The sequence below is a fragment of the Equus asinus genome, chromosome 3 (genome assembly GCF_041296235.1).
Source record: "Equus asinus isolate D_3611 breed Donkey chromosome 3, EquAss-T2T_v2, whole genome shotgun sequence".
In the NCBI taxonomy this organism is placed as follows: Eukaryota; Metazoa; Chordata; class Mammalia; order Perissodactyla; family Equidae; genus Equus; species Equus asinus.
Genome location: NC_091792.1, coordinates 75284974 through 75310159, shown reverse-complemented (window position 1 = coordinate 75310159; position 25186 = coordinate 75284974). Strand labels below are relative to the sequence as shown.

Sequence of the window (25186 nt, the reverse complement as noted above, 5' to 3'; positions counted from 1 at the left end):
CCCTATCTCCACAACAGGGTGGTAAAGGTATTTTTCAGGGGCAAGGCAGGAAGCCAGCCAGGATCATGCACAGAAGAGGAAATTTTGATCTTCCAGTGGAAACTTATCCTGCCAGCATTTCTGCATACCAGCCAGTCCTCCCTGATCCCTAAAACCTTACTCCATACCTTGGACAGGTGAGACAGATTTGAGAGCCTGGCCTCTTGTCTTCTTACCAATTAATTTCACAATAAAGCCTTGCTTCATTCAAAGACTGATATACCACAGTTTCAGATTCTGTGAGCATCAGGTGGCAAGCCCTTGCTTGGTAACATCTATCATCATTGACATTTCTTTAGGTTACATTTTTATTATTTCACACTTACTGTTCAATAGCCTCCAAATTGGTCTTTATGCCTATAGATTCACCATCTTATATCTGTCTGCCACACTGCCACTAAAATAACTGTTTTCAAATGAACTTAACTAATATTTACACATTTGGTTGAATATGCATAAAATATCTCTGGAAGTGTATATTAGGTATTTTTCACTGGCTGAGGGAAAAGAAGTGAACCATGGGAATATATCAACTATTCCAAAAAATACATTAAGAATAAACTAAATTAAAATAAATAAATGAAAACTATAATGAGCAAGTCAGTTGTAGGATTGTAAATATGAGTGATTCATACTCACTTATAGGTACATATCCAAGTTCCTAAAATTTCCTCCCAGGTTTTCTCTGCTACATTTATCCGTCTCACACTTTCAGTACAAATTTCAGTCTCTATAAGTGTCTGCATCTATATTTATTTATGTCTATCATCTATATATCTATCCATCTATATTTATGCTGTTTTATATATCTGCACATTTATGCAATGTCTCATCAATCTGGATACCCTTAACTTACCGCGTATCTCGTTCATCAACAAAACACTGCTAAGTTATGAACCCTTCCAGGAAACCTTTCTAACTCGTCCAGACAAAAGTTATTATTCTTTGAAAGTCACAATTTCTGTGAATCATCCTTTGTTTAGTTATTGCTTGTGTCACAGTGTGATGTAATTATCAGTTTATATATTTACATGGCTTTCTCTACAGCTAGAGTGTGGGTTCCTGGATATCGTGCACAACCTCTCTTTCACTTGTGTATCCTCCTCACATATTTCTATGTCTACCCAAGAGTAGAGGGATACACATATAGGTATTATTGAAGCAGAACACTTAGCTTTATTTTCTTCATCTGAAATATTTGGAGTAAGTCTGATGCTCTTCACATCAGAAGTGAGAATGTACTCACTGTTCAAGTCCATGTATTTATTGCAGCTACCAAACTTGGATCTCAATTTTATCATCGAGTCTTCTGATCCTTCTTCTATACTATACTGACCTTCAGCCTTTGATGCAAGGATCAAATAGTCATGGGTTGGAAAGCCTGATTTCCTATTAAAATTAAATTTACAATCTATGATGCAATATGAATTCAATTATTTATTATTTTTCCTGACAGAATTCTAGAGAAAAGCATTAATATCCAAAACTCTTCAGATTAGGATGTGGACATCCTTTGGAGGTCTTAATCCCGCCTACTACAAGTTTTTTTCAAGGGCATCTTATTCTATGTCATTCAAGAGACCTTATATTTAAAAAAATGAATATAGAATTTCTCAAACCCTCTAGAGTGAGTGATAAATTAACTTTCAAAATTTCACGCAAAAGAGATTCTTGATGGATAAAACCTAAATCTACCTACACCTGACTCTAACACAGAACCGCAGTCTTGCTACTTAAAGTGGAGTCCACAGACCAGGGCCAGCAGCATCAAGAACATCTGGAAGCTTGCTAGAAAATGCAGTCCTTGAGCCCCGTGGAGACCTGATGAGTCAGAAATTACATTTGAAGTACAAACCTTAGTGATCCATATGCACAATGACATGAGAGAACTGCTGGATAGAGAAGGCTTTCTCACCTCCTCACTGTTCACCTTGGGGCTGGACAAGTGTTTGTGCAGGGTGCTGTCCTGTGGATTACAAGACATGGATTTGTTCAGACATTGCCAAATATCCCCAGGGGCAAAATTACCTCTTGTTGAGAACTGTTGTCCCATATTTGAGAACTGCAAGTATCCTGACAGAATTTCAATCCCTTATTTGGGATCCCTTATTTTCAAAATATTATTTTATTTTCTTAGTGCAGTAACATTGACTTATAACATTATATAAATTTAGGATGTACATCATGATACTTGAATTTCTTTGTAGTTTATATCACGTTCACCACCCAAAGACTAATTACAATCCATCAGCACACACACCTGCCTGATCGCCCCTTTCACCCTCCTGCCTCCTCTCTTCCCCTCTGGTAACCACCAATCCAATCTCTGTCTCTATGTGATTGTTTTTTGTTGTTTTTAACTTCTACTTTTGAGTGAGATCATATGGTATTTGACTTTCTCCCTCTGACTTATTTCACTTAGCAGAATACCTTTATGGTTCATCCATATGGTCACAAGTGGCTGGATTTCATCATTTCTTATGGCTGAGTAGTATTCCATTGTGTATATATATCATACCTTCTTTATCCATTTCTTCATTGATGGGCGCTTGGGTTGCTTCTGATCCTTGGCTATTGTGAATAACGCTGAAATGAACATAAAGGTGCCTGTATCTTTACGCCTTCATGTTATCATGTTCTTTGGATAAACACTCAGCAGTGGAATAGCTGGATCGTATGGTGGTTCTATTCCTAATTTTTTGAGGGATCTCCATACTGTTTTCCATTGTGGCTGCACCAGTTTGTACTCGCACCAGCAGTGTACGTGGGTTGCCTGCTTTCCACATCCTCTTCAACGCTTGTTGTTTCCCATCTTGTTAATTACAGCCATTCTGATGGGAGTGAGGTGGTATCTCATCATACTTTTAATTTGCATTTCTCTGATAGTTAATGATGTTGAACATCTTTTCATATGCCTGTTTACCATTTGTATATCTTCTTTGGAGGAATTTCTGTTGAGATCTTTTGCCCATTTTTTAACTAGCTTGTAAATTTTTGAGCTGCTGAGATGTATGTGTTCTTTGTATATTAACCCCTAATCAGATATATGGTTTGCCAATATCTTCTCCCAATTGTTAGATTGTCTTTTCATTTTGTTGATAATGTCCTTTGCTGTACAGAAGATTTTAGTTTAATATAGTCCTATGTGTTTCTTTTTTCTATCATTTCCCTTGCCTGGTCAGACATGGTACTTGAAAATAACTGCTAAGACCAATGTCTAAGAGTGTACTTCCTGTGTTTTCTTCAAGAAACTTCATGGTTTCAGGTCTTACAATCAATTCTTTAATCCATTTTAAGTTGATTTTTGTGTATGGTGTAAGATAATGGTCTACTTTCATTCTTTTGCATGTGGCTGTCCAGTTTTCCCAACACCATTTACTGAAGAGACTTTCCTTTGTCCATTGTATGTTCTTGGATCTCTTGTTGAAAATTATCTGTCCATGGATGTGTGGGCTTATATCCAGGATCACAATTCTGTTCCATTTATGGGAGTATGTGTGTTTTTGTGACAGTACCGTGCTGTTTTGGTTATTATGGCTCTGTAACATATTTTGCAATTAGGGAGTGTGCTACTTCCAGCTTTGTTCTTTTTCCTCACGATTCCGTTGGCTAATTGGGGTCTTTTGTTGTTCCACACAAATTTTAGGATTCTTTATTCTCTTTCTATGAAAAATGTTGTTGGAACTTTGATAGGGATTGCATTGAATCCATAGATTGCTTTAGGATGTAAGGACATTTTAATTATGTTAATTCTTCTAATCTAAGAGCATGGAATACCTTTCCACTTCTTTTTGTCTTCCTCAATTTCTCTCAACAATGTTTCATAGTTTTCACAGTACAGATCTTTGACCTCTTTGGTTAAGTTTATTCCTAGGAATTTTATTCTTTTTTTGCAATTGTAAATGGCATAGTATTCTTAATTTCTCTTTCTGCTACTTCATTGTTAGTGTATAGAAATACAACCGATTTTTTTATGTTGATTTTGTATCCTGCAACTTGACCACATTCATTATTTCTAAAAGTTTTTCTGGTGGATTCTTTAGGGTTTTCTATACATAAAATCATGTCATCTGCAAATAGTGACTGTTTCACCTCTTCCTTTACAATTTGGTTCTGTTTTATTTCTTTTTCTTTTCTGATTGCTTTGGCTAAGATTTCCAATACTATGTTAAATAAGAATGGTCAAAGTAGGCATCCTTGTCTGGTTCCTGTTCTTAGAGGGATGCCTTTCAGTTTTTCTCTATTGAGAATGATATCAGCTATTGGTTTGTTATATACGGCCTTTATTATATTGAGGCACTTTCCTTCTACATTCATTTTATTCAGAGATTTTATCATAAATGGAAGCTATGTCTTGTCAAATGCTTTCTATGCATCCATTGAGATGGTCAAGTGACTTGTTTTCTTCATTTTGTTAATGTGCTGTACCACATTGATAGATGTGTGGATGTTGAACCATCCCTGTATCCCTGGGATAAATCCCACTTGATCATGGTGTATGATGTTTCTAATGTATTGTTGTATTAGATTTGCCAGTATTTTGTTGAGAATTTTTGCATCGATGTCGATCGCTGATATTGGCCTGTAATTTTCTTTTCTTGTCTTGTCCTTTTCTGGTTTTGGTATCAGGGTAATTCTGGCTTCATAGAAGGAGTTAAGAAGCTTCCTCTCCTCTTCAATTTTTTGAAAGAGTTTGAGAAGTTTAGGTATTGTGTCTTCTTTGAATGTTTGGTAGAATTCACCAGGGAAGCCATCTGTTCCTGCACTTTTATTTTTGTGTAACTTTTTGATTATTGTTTTGATCTCCTTACTGGTGACTGGTCTATTCAAATTCTCTATTTCTTCTTGATTCAGTAATGAAAGGCTGTATGATTCTAAGAATTTACCTATTTGTTCACAATTATCCAATTTGTTGGTGTAGAGCTTTTCATATTATTCTCTCATGCTCTTTTGTATTTCTGAGGTGTCCATTGTATTGTCTCCTCTTTCATTTCTGAATTTATTTAAACTCTCTTTTTTTCTTGGTTAGTCTATCTAAAGGTTCGTCAATTTTCTTTATCCTTTCAATGAACTAGTTCTTGGTTTCATTGATTTTTCCTAGTTTTTGTCTCTATTTCTTTCTGCTCTGATTTTTATTATATCCTTCCTTCTACTGATTTGGGGCTTTGTTTGTTCTTCTTTTTCCAGTTCCTGTAGGTGCACTGTTAGATGGTTTATTTGAGATTTTTCTTGTTTGTTGAAGTAAGCCTGTATTGCTCTAAACTTCCCTCTTAGAACCACTTTTCCTGTATCCCATAGATTTTGGCATGTTGTATTTTCATTTACATTTGTCTCCAAGTATTTTTTTATTTCTCCTTTGATTTCTTCATTTACCCAATCGTTGTTCAGTATCATTTTGTTTAATCTCTACATATTTGTGGCTTTTCCAAGTGTCTTCCTGTAGTTGACTTCTAGTTTCACACTGCTGTGGTCAGAAAAGATGTTTGCTATTATTTCAATCTTAAATTTGTATAGACATGTTTAGTGGCTGAATATGTGATAGATCCTGGAGAATTTCCCATGAGCATTTGAAAAGAATGTGTATTCTTCACTTTTTTTTAAGGAACAATAACCCTGAACTACCACCAATCTTCCTCTTTTTTGCTGAGGAAGACTGGCCCTGAGCTACCATCCATGCCCATCTTCCTCTACTTTATATTTGTGATGCCTGCTACAGCACAGCTTGACCAGCAGTGCACAGATCTGCATCTGGGATCCGAAGCAGCAAATCCTGTGCCGCTGAAGCAGAATATGTGAAGCTAACCACAGTGCCACCAGGCCAACTCAAATTCTTCAGTTTTGGGATAGAATGTTCAATATACATCTACTAAGCCCGTCTTACCTAATGTGTCATTTAAGGCCAATGTTTCCTTATTGATCTTCTGTTTGGATTATCTATCCATTGGTGAAATTGGAGTGTTAAAGTCTCCTACTATTCTTGTGTTACTGTCTATTTCTCCTTTTATTTCTGTTAATAATTGCTTTATATATTTAATTGCTGCTATGTTGGCTGCACACTTATTTACAAGTGTTATATGCTCTTGTATTGTTTCTTTTATCATTAGATAGTGCCCTTCTTTGTCTCTTATTAAAGTTTTTGTTTTAAGTCTATTTTGTGTGCTATAAATATTGCTACCCTGATTTTCTTTTCTTTGTCATTTGCATGGAGTATCTTTTTACATCCCTTCACTTTCATTTTTTGGGTGTCTTTAGGTCTGAAATGTGTTTCTTATATGCAGCATTTACGTAGGTCTAATTTTTTTATCCAATCAGCCACGCTATGTCTTTTGAAGGAGCATTTAGTCCATTGACATTTAAAGTAGCTATTGATAATTATGTATTTATTGCAATTTTGTTACATTTTTTCTGGGTGTTTTAGTAGTTCTTCTCTGTTCCTTTCTTCTTCACTTGTTCTCTTCCTTTGTGGTTTGATGCCTTTATTTAGTGTTATGTTTGGGTCCCTTTCTCTTAATTTTTTCTGTATTTATTATAGGTTTCTGGTTTGTGATTGCAATGAGATTCATATATGCTAATCTACATATATAGCAATGTATATTAATTTGATAGTGTGTTTAGTTTGAACTTTTGCTAAAATCTCTACTCTATTAGACAATCCTCAAAGATTTTATGTTTTCGATATCATATGTAACCTCTTTTTGTATGTGTATCCATTACCTTCTTATCATGGAAATAGGTAATTTTAGTAGTTTTGACTTTTAACTTCAGATCTTCAATAGCTGGTTGATTTGCTACTTTTACTGTATCATTGCCTTCACCAGTGGTTTTATTGCCTTTTTATTTTTCATAATTTTCTTATTCTATTTGTGGTTTTCTCTTTCCGACTTAATATGTTCCTTTAACATTTCACGTAAGACTGGTTTCTTGGTGAAAAACTCCTTAATTTTTGCTTGACTGGGAAACTACTTTCCTCTCCTTCCATTCTTAATGATAACCTTGCTGCATAGAGTATTCTTGGCTGTAGGTTTTTTCCCTTTCACCACTTTAAATATATCATGCCACTACTTTCTAGTCTGTAGAATTTTGGCTGAGAAGTCACTTGACAGCCTTAGGGACTTTCCTTTGTATATCACTGGTTGCATTTCTCTTGCGGCTTTTAGGATTCTCTCTTTATCTTTAATTTTGGACATTTTAATTATAATGTGTTTTGGTGTGGGTCTCTTTGGATTCATCTTGTTTGATGCTCTCAGTGCTTCCTCTACTTTGATGTCTATTTCCTTCCTTAGGTTAGCAAAGTTTTCAACTGTTATTTCTTCAAATATATTCTCTACTCCTTTCTCTCTCTCTTCTCCTTCTGGGACCCCTATAATACAATGTTAGTGTGCTTGATTTTTGTCCCAGAGGTCCCTTAGACTGTTTTTGTTCATTTTAATTCTTTTTTCTTTTATCTGTTCAGCTTGGGTGATTTCCTCTAGTCTTTCATCCAGCTCGCTGATCCATTATTCTGTATCATCTACTCTACTATGTGTCCCCCTAGGTAATTTTTCATTTCCATTATTGTATTCTTCACTCCTGATTCATTCTTTTTCATATTTTCCAATTCTTTGTTGAAGTTCTCACTGAATTAATCCATTCTTTCCTGAAGACAAGTAAGCATCCCTATGACTTTTGTTTGAACTCTTTGTCAGGTAGTTGTTTATTTCTGTTTCATTTAGTTCTTTTTCTGGGATTTTGTTCTGTTCTCTTACGTGGAACATATTCCCTTGTCTCCTCATTTTACCTCTTTTTTTGTGCTTATATCTATGTATTAAGTAGGTCAGCTACATCTCCTGATCTTGGAGAGGTAGCCTTAGATAAGTGATGCCTTATGAGGCCCATCAGTGTGCTTCTCTTGTGACCAGTTCCAAATTTTCCAGTGGTGACCTCCATTGGCTAGATGATTCCTTCTATTTTGGCATGTTTACTTTTGCTGCAGGGAGGCCAGGCTGTCTCCTTGGCTGGTTGGTTGTAATGCTCAACTGCATGTGGCTACTATGGACCCTCCAGTCAGTTTATAAGGCATGGAGAGCCCCAGCACAGTTGGATGAAAGGTCTAAAGACACACTCCTTTTGTACTTTTTCTGTTAAGTGAGTAGACCCCCAGTGTGGCTAGTGGCTAGGCTCAGGGGCTTTCAATTGCTGTAGGCCTCTGTCCTGAAAGTCTGTCATCAGCTCTCTCAGGATTGCAGCATAGTGGGGCTGGCCCAGGCATGGGAGCACCTGATTGTTTCCGGCTTTGGAAAGTGGAGCCAATTCCCTATGTAGCTGTTTAAGAAGCACAAGTCATCTGCAGCTGATAAGGTCCACAGGGCCACACACACCATCAACACAGTCCTGCCCTGTGTGTATGTCCTGACCCCCTGAAGCAGACCCACTCACGCCACTGCAGAGGCCACACACACTCCCCCAATGCCCCACACACTCTGCCCACTCCTGGCACATGCCCTGCCACACAGAAGAAGACCCACTCTCCTGCCTGCAGAGGATCCAGGCACCCAGCATATGCAGGCTGGCAAGTTGCCCAAGGGCTTGCTGTTGGGTGGGGTTGCTCTCTAGGGTGGGCTGCTTGACCTGGCTGAGATGGATTAAATTGGTGTTATAATAGGTGGGGCAGACCCTGGGCTGACTGGAGTTCTTACTCCAATGGCTTCTGTTATCATCTGTGTCAGCGCACCTGTGCTAGGTCACAACAATGGTTACCACCAATTTCTCAGTCCCTGGAGAGATCTCACCTCTCACTGAGATGCAACCAAAGCCTATCACGTGAGTCTCTTTTTGCCAAAGAACTGTGCACCATTCTTTCTGGTGACTCCAGGTTGCTTTCTGAAATGGGTAAATTTGTGCATGGGCCCTTTAAGAGCTGAATTTTTTCCACTTATGTCCAACAGGTTTTCTAGAGGGATTCCCGCATTGTAGTTAATAACCAGAAAAGCCAGTTATTATGAGACTTGTCTCAGTTGTGCTGAGTCCAAAGGATGCTTATAGTGGTAACCTTCCCTCCTCAGGTCCCCCACTCCTCCAGGGAAAGCTGTGTACCTTAGGGTTGCTCCTGGCCAGCTGTGAAACACTGTGGCTTGTGAAGGCATCTTCCACCTTAGTCTGGACTGTCTCTTGTTGCAGGGGTAATTTTTATCCAGTTTTCAGTTCTCTCTCAGGGGTAATTGTTCCAAGAACAGTTGTAACTTGGTTGTGTTTATGGATGGAGATGAGTTCAGAGTCTGCCTACACCACCATCTTGACATGAACCCCATGATCAATGTTCTTATCTTAAGGTCATCTGATTAGCAATCTTAAATCTATCTGTTACATTAACCATCCTATTCAAAGATTCTGGGGATTAAGATGTGGACATATTTAGGAGGCTGTTAGTCTACCTGAAGTATATATTTTTTAAAAATATGTTATTTGATTTCACTCAAGGATCCTTATATAAAAGAATCAAACACAGACTTTATCACAGCCTCTGGAATTATCGAATACAATATACTTTCAAAATTACATATGGATGCAATATTTGATTCAGAAGATTTAAAACTATCTACACACCTGACTGTAACACAACACCACAGCATTGCTGCTCAAATACTGGTCCACAGACCGGGACTTGCAGCATCAACATCACCCAGGAGCTTGCTAGAAATGCAGAATCCTTTTGCCCTCCAGGACGTGCTGAATGAGAATCTGCAGTTGAACTAGAATTCTGGGTTACTTATATGTATATTGGAGAAGCGCTGGCCTAGAATAGATTTTCTCACATTCTCACTTTAACATTTGGGAAAGGATAATTATTTGTGTTGGATGCTGTTCTGTGTATTGTAGCATCCCTTCAGACACTGCCATAAATCCCCAGAGGCAAAACCATCTCTGTTTGAGAACCATTGGCTCAGAGTTTGAAAATCAAAAGCATTCTGCCAGAATTCCAATCAATGCTTATTCCTTATTCTGTTTATAATTTTGGACAGATCACTAAACTCCTACAAGCTCCATTCCTGTAACAGGGAATGGAATTAATAATAGTCCTTCTTCACAGAATGGAGTTTCCAAAAGTTAAATTAGACAATGTTTATAAGGTGCTATGTTCAGATTATATAGCATACTATTTTATAAATACATCTCATAATTCACAAAGTTTTCATAATGTGGAGCTAAAGACAGTTCTTATCTTATAAGTATGGAATTCTTCATTCATTTCACAAATATGCCAGGAAACCAAGGAGTATAGTGCCCACAGTTTTAAAGCAACACAGTTCTCTCCCTAGTTGATGAGGGAAATAGTGACTTCCTGAAAATATCAGGAGTTGTGGCCCACTACGAGTCCACACTTTAAAGATCCGAGTCCCTAATCCAGACAGTTATTTCCTCAATCTAGAATCTGAGGAACTTGAACTCAGTGTTGAGATAGAATGCTTGGAGGTTAGACCTCTGAAAGGCAGGAGACTCCATGAAGAAGGAGTAACAAAATCAGGATTCACTTAATTTCTTGAAGAAGCATAATTACTTGTGAAGAGAGAATCAGCAGGAAAAATTTCGTTTCTGTCCAGGCCAGTGTCCTACAGGGAAGTCGTGTGTTCCTAGGTGTGAATAACAATGAAAACAGTGTCTAATGAGCAGATATAGGGAGCTGTAAATATCTCCTTTGCTGTAGTCCCTCACGTATGCATCCTTGGGCTGGACAGGGCATAGCTGTTTCTTTTGGAGTCCTAAATATGGCTCAGAGACTAATGTTTGACTCCTTCCTATCTTGTGGGAGGACAGAAATTCAGTCCCCAAAATCAACCATCCAGAGAGAAATTTGGACTTCTACACAGACTTCTCCCTCTCAGAGACTTCACCCAGGGGAGTTTGAGAGCACAGAAGGTACTGCAAAGATTGAGAGAGAACAGAAAATGAGAATTTTTACCTGATGTCACCTAAACATTCTAGCCCAGAGACAAGAGATTTCCATGTTTGTTTGCTTGATTAAATAATTAATTTATAATGAAATTATATAATATTTAAAGAGAGAAATGACTGTTGGGCTCAGCAATACAAGAACCATTGTTGATAATTAAGTGATGGGCATGGAAGTCCATTTAGGTGAGACTGAAGAAAGAATGTGAGGCATAAATTAGTTCCAGTGAAATTAGGACATATCTGAGGAGTTTTGCAGCAAAGTGTGTAAGAAAATAAAAAAGTAGGTGTGGAGGGATTTTCAGTAAAGTGAGAGTCTTTAAAATAATCTTAAGATGTAGTTTATTTAAATATGTTTTGTATTCATTAAAAAGATCCAGATCAGTGGAGGTCGATATTACCTTGCAACAGCAGTTTATGAGACTTACATTTCACAGAATCTTCTTTCACACTGAGTACTCACAAAAATACTATTTAACACATGAAGAAGAGTGTTAAAGAGTTTTAATTTGCAAGTATTTTATTACTACTGGGGATGCATATATATTTTAGGTTTGTCAGACTTTCATTTTATTGAAAATTGAATGTGTCAGTTCTTCACACAGTTTATATACTTGAGTCTGTGTTTATTGTTGTTTTTGATTGCATACTTTCAAACAAAAATTGGATTTTTTTCCACCAATTTTGCTGTTTGTCATTGAATTTATTTATATATGTATAGTTACATTTGGGGGGAATTATGACAATTTATAAATTTTGTGTGGTCAAATCTATCCGTCTATCATATTGTGCTGCCCTTCATTACTTTTTAATTGTGGAAAGTTCTATATCTTCTCTATCTGGAGAAAGACATTCTTTTGCATACAACTAATAATCACCTCTATCATGTTCATAAGCATATTTAAATCTATCTGATTATATGGATAGGAATTACAACTTTATATATTGCTTCTTCCACTACTTTTCAAGAATTATCTTTTATATTTTCATTTCCAGGACCTTGCCCCTTTATCTTAACTTAGAGAGACATGTCAATGTGATTAAATTATTGTATTTTGCAGCTTTTATTTTAGAAGTTACTCTTAGACTTTTATTCAGTTTTGCTTAAGACTGTTATTTGACTCCACTCGATTTAGCCAGGTCTTATTTTCCCTGCCATTGTTTTTATTTTACAAATTCTCCATTTCTTAAAATGTTTTTCTGTATAAATGCACAAATTTATGAAACCACAAAAGATAATAAAATAAATGAAGTCCTGCAAATGTATATTTTACATCACAATGAAGAAGGCCTAGTACGATGAAATAAATGTGGTATGATGTAGTGATCTCAGGGTTAAGTACATGAAGAAGGAGGATAAATAGCTGTGGCAGGAGTAGGATTCTATGGTCTATCTAGGGAAGCCTTTGCCTACTGGACTAGGAAGAGAACCAGGACTAGTCTATTCATTGGACGTGTCATAAAACAGATCAAAACTTAAAGCCAAACAATAACAAAGGGAAGAATGCCCCAAAAGATGAGAGAAAGGCCAGTCTTATCCACTATCACACCATATAAAAACAAGTGTGGTCAGATACACATGAGATAGGTACAGGGAGAACAATTAGATCAGGGGCCATCAGAGGTGGATGCCATGATGAAGCAAGTGGAACAATAAGGTTACAGCCCCTTGACTCTGGGGAACTTCAGCACCCACTCTGGGTGCCTGTTCTCTCTGGACCCAGCTCTTCTGCTGGGCTCTTCATTCATATTGTCTTTCTCTCACTAGCAGGTACTGGTGTTCTTTTAAAACTATTGTTGCATTTTCTGCAGTGGATAAGAAACTTTTTCCCTGTGTCCCAAATAAGACATGTCTTTTACATTATGATCCAGCATATGTGCACACACAAACACAGAAATAAACACATATGCACACATACACACACACTCAACTGAACAAAACAAATCATGAAATAATTTGGTATGTACTCTTATATGTTTGATATACTTTGATATTTTCTTGTGTGCTTTGTTTATTCTATTTTATTTCATTCTTTAAAAACATAGTCTGACATCTAACTGGGTCCAGATCTCAGAATATGGGAAACATTCCTCTCTTGTCCTCCGTATCAGCATTCCTATGTTTCTGTTCTTTCTCCCATCATCAGCAATTTCTCTGAGAATACATTCTCTCATTTCTTCATACAATATGTATTTGTTGAGCGACTACTGACAACTGAACTAAGTCTACTTGGGGATGGAAGAGTGATATGTGTATGTAACATTGCTACTTGCCTCAAGGTTCTCACAGTCTAACAGGAAAAAAAGACATGAAATTTATAAAAATTAATGAATGACGACCCTTACAGCTAAATTAATTGCATGAAGAAGAGCCTCTTTTCTGTCGAAATATTTTTTAAAAAGTTAACTAAGGAGATGATCTACGTAGTTTAAAAATGAGATGGCGCTTTGAAGATGGAGAGGGAGTGAAAAATTCCAAATAGACCAGTGGGTGAGACTCTAAGCAGAGGAAAGTGGTGTATAAAGATAGCAAGCATTAAACCTGTGCTGTCAAGTGAAGCTGCTAGTCAAGTTTAATGCTTAGATCAATGTGGCAAGGGTAGGGCAGCAAGAGGGTGAAGCTGGCAGAAACATCACCGAGAGCCAAACCTCATGTTTGAAGCTACAGCATTTTGGCTACATTTTTCAGGAGTGTCACTGATGTCAGTCCACAGTTTCGTGATCAGCTTTGTAGAAATATCTTTCTAGGTCAATGTGAATATCAATTAGAGGGGTGTCATCCTGTGATACATAGCAGAGATGACAAGGAACTAAAATAAGTTTGTAGAATTGGGAACAGAGAGGTGAGGAAGCATTAAAGAAGTTATAGAAGCAGAATAAAAAAAAATCAGCCAAATCTCATCACTAGTGATATCTGTTTACTAAGGTGAAGGAACTATGCCAAGACTTTTGTGTATATTATTATCTCCACCAACCACCTTAAGAGAATGGATAGGGCTTTTCCCTGTGTTTGAGTGAGGATATTAGCATTTAGAAAGATTTCTTTGGCTCTCCAAGTTCAAATAGTGGTAGATCCAAGTTTCAAAAGTTGGTTTTCTGATTCCAAAAGTTTTGCATTTAGTGTCAGTTAGAAAAGACTTCTACTATTTCATCTTTAAAATTCCCCCCTATTGTACGTTGTATCTTTGCTGATGTAAATTGTGGGTTTACTTCCTTTGCTCATTTTTCTAATGGGATGATCAATGTGTGAGTTGTCTTGACATCATAAAAATTACTACTCTTTTCTCTTTGGGGTGAATTAGTTTTTGCTGCTTCATTATTTATTCTTGTCTTCATGGGAATATAACTGGGGTTGAAATGCTGTCAGAAGCAAGGAAGCTTCCTCTGCATCCCAACCTCTCAGGGGTCACATGAGCTTACTAGATCTTTTGTTCCCCTCATGTCCATTACTTTCCTCACTCTGTAGGTTTTTAATAGAAATTGTATATATATAATTTCTTCAGTGGGTGCTGAAGTTCCCCATCGTCAAGGGGCTGTAACCTTATTGTTCCACTTGCTTCATCATGGCATCCACCTCTGATGGCCCCTGATCTAATTGTTATCCCTGTACCTATATATATATATATCTTTAACTGTAGTACACAAAATGGTCATACTAAAATGGAGCCCCTTGTGTACATGTCCATGGCAGGATTATCAACTGGAATTTGAATCCCATTTCTACTTATTTAGGGGAAAGATAATCTGATGTTCACAGCTTATCTTGTATCATTTCTTTCCTAATTATTGTGGCTGGAGGTGTGAAGAGCCTGATCGTAAAATGGCCCCCGGAAGTCATAGTACACTGTGCGCATGAGTGTGTTGTGAATTATGAACATTTTTAGAGTGGGGATACCTGAGTTGATATACTCCAAAATGTAACTCCCAAAATACAAATGCCAGAATATTAATCAACAGATGAAAATAAAGTGGAGATCTATTTCTAGGCACAAGATTCCTTGAAAACAATATTAATCAAGTGGGAGGAACAACATGTGAGTGAAAGTCTCCTTGTGTCTTGAGTTTCAGCTGTAGTGGGGAGGCCATCTCAGTCCTCAACATCCTCTGACACTATCTCTCATCACTCTCTGTTCAGCACATTCTCCTTACATATGACTTCCTCTTGAGCTTTGATTTTCTGAAACAAATGCCTTTCTCAGGATCTTTGCAGTGGCCAATTCACCCTCAGGGCATACTTTGCCAGACAACCTCACCTCACTCAACCTCTCCTATTGCGGTCTCTGTTCAAATGTTACCTGTTTGCCAGCTGTGCCTGAACATCCAGTTAAAAATAATACCAAAATCCACCCTTTCTGTGCTTGCTCTTTTTCATAGCACCTGTCAATATCTGATGATATGCAATTTTTGTATTTTCTTGTGTTCTTTCTCCATCATAGATTGTAGAGACTTTTGTTACTCAGCACTCTATACTCTTTGCATAGGATATGATCAGTCCTAAATTCATATTCCCCAAAGGCATGACAGAATTTCTCATTAAAAGCATAGAATATATGACCACTTGGGGGAAAGGCTGAGGGTAGGATAGGAATTACTAATCAAAGATGGCATGGGAGGTTCCATAAAAATGAAAAATTCCATGCAAAAATTAAAGATACTAATTTATTGCATACAAAATGTAAATTCTAACATTTGAACTATGTTAGTAATGCCCATTGGTGTGAAAATTAGTCATGGTATTTTTTCTTTCCTGGTAGTCATCTCTAACACATGGAACCAAGAAATAATACACAAATTTCAGAATTTCTTCTTGAATTTTGAGGAACCAGAATTTCAGTCACTCATTTTATAGATTTTCCTCTCCAGGTACCTGATCACTGTGTTTGGAAATCTGCATGTTTTCCTGGCTGGCAACCTAGACTACCACCTCCACACACCCATGTACTTCTTCCTCTCCAACCTCTCCTTTGCAGACATCTATTTCATCTCTATAACTATCCAAAAGTGGTTGGTGAACATCCAGACCCAGTGAAAAATTATAAGCTATGAAGCCTGCATTGCACAGATGTATTTTTTCATTCCTTTTGCAGTTTCAGACATCCTTCTCTTGACCACAACTGCTTCATGGCCACCTGCCATCCACCGCAACACACAGTCATTATGAACATTTGGCTGCATGGACTGCGGTTCGTTCTGGTTACCTGGGTCATGAGATCTTGAATTCCGTGTTTCACAAGAATGCTGTTGAGACTGTCCTTATGCACAGACTCGGAAATCCCCCACTTCTCTGTGAACTCAAGCAGATGGACCAACTTGCTTGTTTTGACACCTTTTATAAATGACAGAGTGCTGTATTTTGCAGCTGTGCTGCTGGATGGCGAACCTTTTGTTCTGAAAGCACGCTTTGTTCAGAAAACTTTTCTAAAAGGGCCAATTGTCCTACAACTGAGGAAGTGCCCATGATTGCAGAGGTCAAAGCCTCCAAGTCAGAAATTGTCATTCTTTGATCAGACATTGAGAGTAGAACTTACTCCTTTTAAGTGTTCCCTTAAGTTTTTTTCAACTTCTCTATTCAAATTAAGTAACTAACTTTATTAAGATTTCTGGTCTCTCTGATATCTACTGTTTTTCCCCCTGTTGTTTTCCTACTTCGAAAACTTTATTTCTAACCTTAAGTTATAAATTTATGGAAATATCCATTTACCCAGTAATACAACATGGATTTTTTTTCTTTTTCTTGAAGTAATTTTATTGCGATTATAATGGTTTGTAACATTGTGTAATTTCAGGTGTACATTATTGTATTATCACTTCCTGAATAACTTCATTGTGCTCGCCCCAAGTAGTCTAATTTCTATCCATCACCATGCATATGTGCCCCTTTGTCACTTTTGCCCAGCCCACAACCATCTTCCCCTTTGGTAACCACTAATCTGTTCTCTTTATCCATGTATTTGTCATCTTCCACATATGAATGAAATCATGCAGCATTTGTATTTCTCTGTCTGGCTTATTTTGTTTAACATCACACCCTCCAGATTTATCCATGTTGTTGCAAATGGGACAATTTGGCACCAGGGACCATTAACAGATCTACCCAGTGGGGCAGCTGCTCTTCAGGCCAGAGAGAGCATTCGTAGGACTGCTGAGCCCTGGAAGAGTCATCGGGTCCTGGGTGGCTGTGGAGAGAGTCCCAGCAGCCTTGAGCCTGGTGGGTAGAGGGAGCTCATTGTGACCCTGCGGTGCCTACAAGCAGCTCTAGCTCTGGTCCCAGTGAGGAAGCCCCACCTGCCTGCCAAGCACAATGTGGATTTTTAACGACATTTTTTTCTCAAATGACATATATCATACCAAATAATTTTGTTTGTTTGTTTTATTAAAACGACAGTCATGAGTTGTATTCCTGCTATGGAAAAAACTACATTTGGCAACTAAGGTCATGTATAAAATTTTAAAGTAGAAGGAAATCTAAGACCAAAGTTTTTCACTTATGCGTACATTAATCCTTTGTATATTACTACCTTAACTGCTCTTCTGAAAATGTAGACATTAGCATATAATGTATTTAATAGCTGATCATCGGGGTTGTTTACTTTTTTGAGGAAGATTAGACCTGAGCTAACATCTGCTGGCAACCCTCCTCTTTTTGCTGAGGAAGACTGGCCCTGAGCTAACATCCATGCCCATCTTCCTCTACATTGTATGTGGGACGCCTACCACAGCATGGCTTGCCAAAGCGGTGCCACGTCCACACCTGGGATCCGAACCGGTGAACCCGGGCTGCCAAAGTGGAGCCTTCACACTTAACTGCTGAGCCACCAGGCCGGCCCCTGATCATTGGGTTTTTATTCTCCTTATTAGGAATTTGCTCTCCTATTCAGCTCTCTTATACAGTGTCCACAACGCCAACCATAGTCCCTATGGAAAACTGATCATCAAACATATGTCTCCAGGAGGAGGCTTCATTGAAAGACAAATTTTAATAAATAGATTGACCTATGTGACCTTAGAGTTAGAGATGACCTTATATATGATGGAGCAAAATTTAAAGTCATATAAAGTATTACTATGCAAAACTATTTCTTTTTCATGCTGTACATCTACTCATTAGAGCATAGAGGATTGGTGTCCATGTGCAAAGGAGTTTAGACATATGACTGAAGAGTTGATTGGTTTTTTAAAACATTTTTATTCAATTAGCTTCCTGTTTCTGCTAGAAAACTTCCCATCCCACAGATAAGATGACTCCTTGCATTGCTCTAAACAAAAAATCTTCTGCTTCTAAATTTTTTCATAATCATTAAAGGGGTGGTGAATGATCATTATCATTATCACCCACTATATAGCTCCATTATGCTCAAGAATCTATTTTCCTTTATTGTCAAAGAATGACTCAAGAGAGACATTTAATTCTTGTCCAATTTTGTGAATCAGGATCACCAGTTTTTCTATACAACTATGCAAGTAGTTTCAACCTCTCCTGGTTACCTCGAGAGAACCCCAATGAAACACTTTTTAAAATAATTGTCTGAAATAACAGACCATGAATGCTGTCTTCAAATATAAGAACAAATGCCAAAGATAAGCAGCAGCTGATTATTATTATAATTGTCCTCACTTCTGTTAGCTTTGATTATTGCTTCAGCTAGCCATTGTTGCATGAAATGCCATCCTAAAAGCAAATGAAGGGATTATATGGTAGGCCCCTGAGCCCTGCTGGTCCCCGCATGTGTCTATAGTCAACTGTGAGTCTCTCCAGTATGTTTCTAAGGCTCTTCCTTGATGTGTGGCCATGGTGCTCTTCTCACTTGAACCAATATACGATCAGTTTACTCTATTTCTGTATCAGTTTTTATCTTCTGTTTTACGAAAAAAAAATGTGTATCAAGTGTGAATTGCTTTAATTTACTATTATTATGTCTATATTCATCTAGGACACTCTTCTTTTTCCCAGGTAGAAGAGATATCTCCTACCACTGCTCACTGTGAATTGGCTACCAGTGCTCTAGATTCCTCTTTGATCCATGCACCCTAGATTGTTTACTTATAACTAATTTATTGAAGATAATCACATACTATATGCTGCATATATTTAAAAAGCACACTCTGATTAAAGAAGCCATACAAAAATTACAATAGATGTTGTATGTTTCCATTTCTGTATCATTCATAGAAGTACACAATGTGCTTTAATGGTATTTTATGCAATTGTTAAAAATATAATGTCTCTGAGCCTCACCTTCCTTGTTTCTGAAGATAATCTGGGACAGTAAACATAACTTTAGATGTATGTTGCAAGATATAAATGAAATATATGTACATATTTCGTTGAGTCTTAAAATGTGTTCAAAGATAAAATTGTGTGTGTACACACGTGTATACATTTGTACACATTTATATTTCAAATGAATATATGCACACAAACACAGGTTCATTTCTAGTCATATTTTATGTTGAAAGTAAATGAGAGAAAGTTGGAGAAGATAGAAATGAAAAGAATGAATGTTTGCGTTAACACGAAATTAAAAGGACGTAGAAATTTAGACACAAAGATTTAATGAAAATGCTACACGTAAATTTAAACGATGAATTGCTTTTCATATCTTAATGTCTGAAAGTCATCGAAGACTGAATTACACTTTCTTTTAAGAAAAGGGAAAGTCTGCACCAGGTAAAGAGGCTGAATATATCCAAATAGATTTTAAATTTCTTCTACTTTAAGTGAGATTATGCAAAACACCTTTGCACAGGGGAAACTAAATGAATGCATCAAGAAGCTTAATCTCAGTTTCTTGAAAAAAATTTTATTTGGTAAATGTTTGTATTTAATTCCTAATGTTAATGTAAAATTACCACACTAGTGATTTAAAACAAACACATTTATCCTCTTACAATTCTGAAGGTCAGAAGTCTGAAATAGGTCTCACTGGGCTAAAATCAAGATGTTTGTCAGAGTAGATTCCTTCTGGAGGCTTCAAGGAAAACTCTGTTTACTTTCCTATTCTAACTGAGATTATAGTGCAAAAAGTACAAATATATGTCTTATAACTAACAAATATTTCATAATAATGGACTATGTGGCAGCTCTTAACTTGTGATAAAAGTATGAAATTCCTAATTGTTTTTGGCAAGTGTGTTGAAACATAAGTGTGCTGTGCCCAAGGTTTATGTCAAGGAAACTAAAGTTCTCCCTCTTTATGAAGAGAATAGCTATTTTCCACAGATATCAAAGGCTGCTTTTCCACCACAAGTCAATATGTTGAAGATTTAAGGCATCTAATCTAGACAGAATCCTCACTCCCAAATTTGTAGAAAATTTTAAATCAGTGTTTGGATAAGGTGCTGGGAAGTTAGTCCTCTGAAATCTGGCAGAGATCGTGAGGGGGGACTAAGAAAAACTGCATTCACTTGATTCTAACCTGATCTATTAGCAGCATAGAATCTGCAGGAAAACATTTCTTTCTGTCCAGACTAATATACCACAGGGAAATCAGTGCTTCGAGCTTTGAGGAACAAGAGTGAAATGTGCCTAATGAACAGACACAGGGAGTTGTAAATACCTCCTCTGCTTGTCCTTTATGCAAGCTTGGGCTGGATGGGACATGGTTGTTGTTTTTGGAATCTTAAGTTTGGCTGGGAGACTAATGCCTGACTCCTTCCCTCTGCCTTGTGTCGAGACAGAGCTTCAATCTCCATCATCAAACATCCACGAGGAATTTGGACTTCCACTCGGCAAGCTTCTCCTCTGAGCTCCTAACCAGGCGAGTCTGAGAGCCCAGTGGGGACTGTTGAAAAGGCAAGAGAGAATCAAAGCAAGTACACACACCTGAGGTCAATTGAGAGCCACCAGCCTAAGCCAGAGCCAAAACACTGCTACAGTTGTTTGCTCACTTGATTAACGAATTAATCAATTTATTTATCACGCTAAAAATAGAAATGAGTATTGAACTCAGCAATGCATGGGTGATTGTTCACAATTAAGTGATACACCACAATTAGAGAAGGGAAGGAAAGGCATAAAGTGCCTCCAGTAGAGTAGAACATATCCAAGAGGTTTTGCAGTCAAAGGGAGTAGGAAAATATGGTATCATGCAAGGAAGGATGTCCAGTGAAGTGAGAGCATCTCCTTTTTTTTTTTTTAATGGGGCATATTCAACTGTGTCTTCATATTGATGAGAAAGACCCAGACTAATGTGTTACTTGCAAATATTTCCTTGCAACAAGAGTTCATAAAACATTTCATAGTATCTTCTTTCCCTCTGGGCATTCACATTAAAAAAAAAAACCACTTTGACTTGATAAATAAAAAGGGGCATGCTAAATAACTTTACCCTGCAATTATTTCAAATGTGTGGGCTGAAGATACTTGTGGGTTAGTTATTCAACTGTTTTCTCTATTGTAAATTGTACAAGTACTTTATACATTTGTGAAATGAGAACAGAGTGATTTTATCCTTGTTTTTGATTGCATTCTTCTAAACAAGGAACTAGAGTTTTTTTCACTAATTTTGTTCTTCATCATTGAATTATTTTATGTATAGATGAATATGTGGGGAATCATATTTATTAATAATATGGGGTCAAATTTATCACTCAGTCATATTGTGTTTTTTCTATTGCTTTTTTGGGTTTTATTTTTCTTCCCAGAAGTATTTAGCTCTCACTTTTATATTCTTCACCTGTGAATATTTGATATAAACAAAAGTCAAAGTAAATTTTCTTCTGTACACTTAATGCTAATGTCACCCTTTATATATATTACCAACTAGTTTTTACATTCTTTTCATTCCCTCTTGTTCCCTGCAGCCCATTTTGGTTAGATCTATTTCTAAGAGTCGCATTATCTTTGACCATCAACTGAAAGACATTCGTTTCTACACTTGATTAAAGGTTAACTTCAACTTCCATAATGATATTTTAATCCACATATCTTTATATAAGAAGAAATTATAACTTAGATACTGTTCTTCGCAAAGTTTAAAAGCCATTCTATTTTATTCTTTTACTTCCAAGTCTTTGGAAATTTAATCTGGAATTACTAACCCATGTTGATATTAGTAAATTATTATTATTTTATGTCTATATATGTTAGTTTTAGATTCTTATTCAATTTTGCCTCATACAGCTGTTTTTAAACCACTATACTTAACCTAATTTTATTCCTCTTGACAATATTTATTCCATAAGTTCTTAGTTTATTTTATAATTATCTTTCTATGCTATGCACACATACATATTCATACTCTTTTAACAAAATCATGAGTAGCATCTTGTGCCCATAATAAATCCTCTTTATGTCTTAGTGAAATCTTGTTTTCTGTGTCCACTCTTCCTTCTTACTCAGTAATAGCTCATGGGCCTATATCCAATAATTAGTGCAAAGCCAATTAATTATTTAAATGTCTGCAAAATGTTATGGCTGTGCTATTCACACTTACATATTCTCTCTCAATACATTACTATTATAACAATTATACAAAAGTATTTTGAGATTGTTATATTAAAATTTTACTTCTCCACCAGAGGCAATATTGTTCGCCCAAAGACAAGAACATCCAGAGGACACTGAGGAACAGGCAAAGACATATTTGGCGTCACATGAGGGGCTGTCAGTAGAAGCTGAGGACGCATCCTCAGCATCCTACAATGCACGGGACAGACCCCACAACAAAGAATGACCTAGCCCAGAATGTAAGTAGTGCCAAGAGTGAGAAATCATGAGTTAAAAAAATCTATATTTTGATACTTATAGCTGGCTTCAGTTTGTTTTCTCAACATGTAACACTTCACACTTTTGCCAGCAAAATTAGAGAATCCTATTTTGCTACCTGTTTAGAAATTCCATCTCCAATCAACGTGAAACATCTTTAAAACTTGAAGATTTCACAGGTTGAGGAATGTGAAAGAGATTTCTTGTTTTTTTTTGAGACAATTATTCAATTTGAGCAAATATTCATATCCTTGATCCCCATGGTCATTATTACATACCATCTCTATCACATTGTCTTTATTATTCCCCTTCTCACACTTGCTTCCTTTTTTGGATGAATAAATGAAGTGGTATAATCCTCAGGGCCTTTGCAGTAGTTGTTCCCTCTGCCAGGCACACACTTCCCCAGGTATGCTCTTGGCTCCTGCCTTCTCTTCCTTGAGTTCTCTCTTCAAAAGTCACCTTATTTACTGGTGTTTACTGAACACCAATTAAAAAATAAAACTCCTACCTGTTCTCTACTTTATACTGGCTTTTCTTTTCTTCATAGTACTTGCCATCATCTGGTGTATTATATGCTATTTTTATTTGTTTTTATTCTTTCACCATCATTGGATTGTGGTGGCTTCTGTCTTTCAGCACTCTATACTCATTGCCTGTAAAGTGCTTGGAACATGTTCAAAACTTAATAGATATTTCTCAAATGCATGAAAGGTATACTCAGCAAAACAGTATAATGCATGACCTCTTGGGGGAAAATACTGAGAATGGGTCAAAAATGCCTAATCAGAGATTAACAGGGAATCACTTAAAGAGAACAAATCCATGCATAAAATACTGACATTGATTTTTTGAATGCAAAATATAGAAATCGTAGCATTCCAACTATGGGAGTAATGCCATTTGTGTGAAATTAGTAATGTCATTTTCCTCTTTCCTGGTAGTCAGTCCAGCCACATGGAACCAGGCAATGGAACAGGCATTTCAGGATTTCTTCTTCTGGGATTTTCACAGGAATCAGAATTGCAGTCCTTCACATTTGGGCCTTTTCTCTCCATGTATCTGATCACTGTGCTTGGAAACCTGCTCATCATCTTGATTGTCAGCTCTGACTCCCACCTCCACACACCCATGTACTTCTTTCTTTCCAACCTGTCATTTGTAGACATCTGTTTCACCTCCACCATCATCCCAAAGATGTTGGTGAACATCCAGATGCAGAGCAAAGTCATAACCTATGCAGGTTGCATCACCCAGCTGAAAGTTTTTGTAATCTTCTTGGGGCTGGACATCTATCTCCTGGCCGTGATGGCCTATGATCGATTTGTGGCCATCTGTCACCCCCTGTACTACATGGTCAGCATGAACCATCAGCTCTGTGGAATCTTGCTTCTAGTGTCTTGGATCACAAGTGTCTTGCATTCTTTCTTACAAACTTCAATGGTGTTGCAACTCTCATTCTGTACACACATGGAAATCCCCCACTTTTTCTGTGAACTCAATCAGATGATCCAACTTGCATGTTCTGATGCCTTTCTTAATAATATGGTTATGTATTTTATAGATATGATGCTGTGTGGTTGTCCCCTCGCTGGTATAATTTATTCTTACTTTAAGATAGTTTGCTGTATATGTGGAATCTCATCAGCTCAAGGGAAGTATAAAGCATTTTCCACCTGTGCATCTCACCTCTCAGTTGTCTCCTTATTTTTTCGTGCAAGCCTAGGAGTGTACCTCAGCTCTTCTGCTAGCCAGAGCTCACACTCAAGTGCAATAGCCTCAGTGGTGTACACCCTTGTCACGCCCATGCTGAATCCCTTCATCTACAGTCTGAGGAATAAAGAAATAAAGGGGGCTCTGAAAAGATTCTTCGGGATGGCAAGTACAAAAGGGCCAGTTATACTTGGGCAGAAGAAATGCCCAGGATTGCAGGACTCAAAGCCTCAGCGTCAGAATTGTGCTTCTTTAATCACAGTGCAGAATTAGAACCTGCCTTTTTTATTTATTTCCTGGAATTATCACTTTTTCAACTTCTTTGTACAATTTAGATACTTTATTAGGCTTTTCTCTCTCTCTGATATTTAACAGGTTTTTTCCTCCTTTTTTTCCTATTTTCCTAATTTATTCCCAACCTTTGATATGAAAACAATTGGAAATTTCTATTTATTTCATGGAATAACTTGATTATTGCATGTGTTAGCTGTTGCTGTATAACTACTCAACACAAAATAAAATGGTTTAATCTTATGTATATATTATCACATTGAATGGTATGGTGGGGAGTTCTAAGCTCTATGGTGCCTCATAAATCTGTAACTAGGTGTGATTCCCCATGCTGTGTTTCTAAGGCTCATCCATGAATCTCTGCACTGCTGTAGTGTTCTTTTTAAACCAAGTTAAGGTTATTTCATTCATTCTTATATCTATGTTAATCTAGTTTACAGAAAAAATAACTATCAAATTAATTCCACTGCATGATAGCCATATGTAACACTCTTCTTTCTTCCCAGTTTG

At 37.1% G+C, this 25186-nt stretch overlaps 1 protein-coding gene across 1 annotated transcript; it reads left to right on the top strand.

The window, feature by feature from the left end:
• Positions 1–23629: 23629 nt before the first annotated feature.
• LOC123289185 (olfactory receptor-like protein OLF4) lies at positions 23630–24658 on the top strand. Its single transcript, XM_070506536.1, has one exon. It carries the CDS (start codon positions 23630–23632, stop codon positions 24656–24658), a length of 1029 nt encoding a protein of 342 aa, XP_070362637.1.
• The last annotated feature ends 528 nt before the right edge of the window (positions 24659–25186 follow it).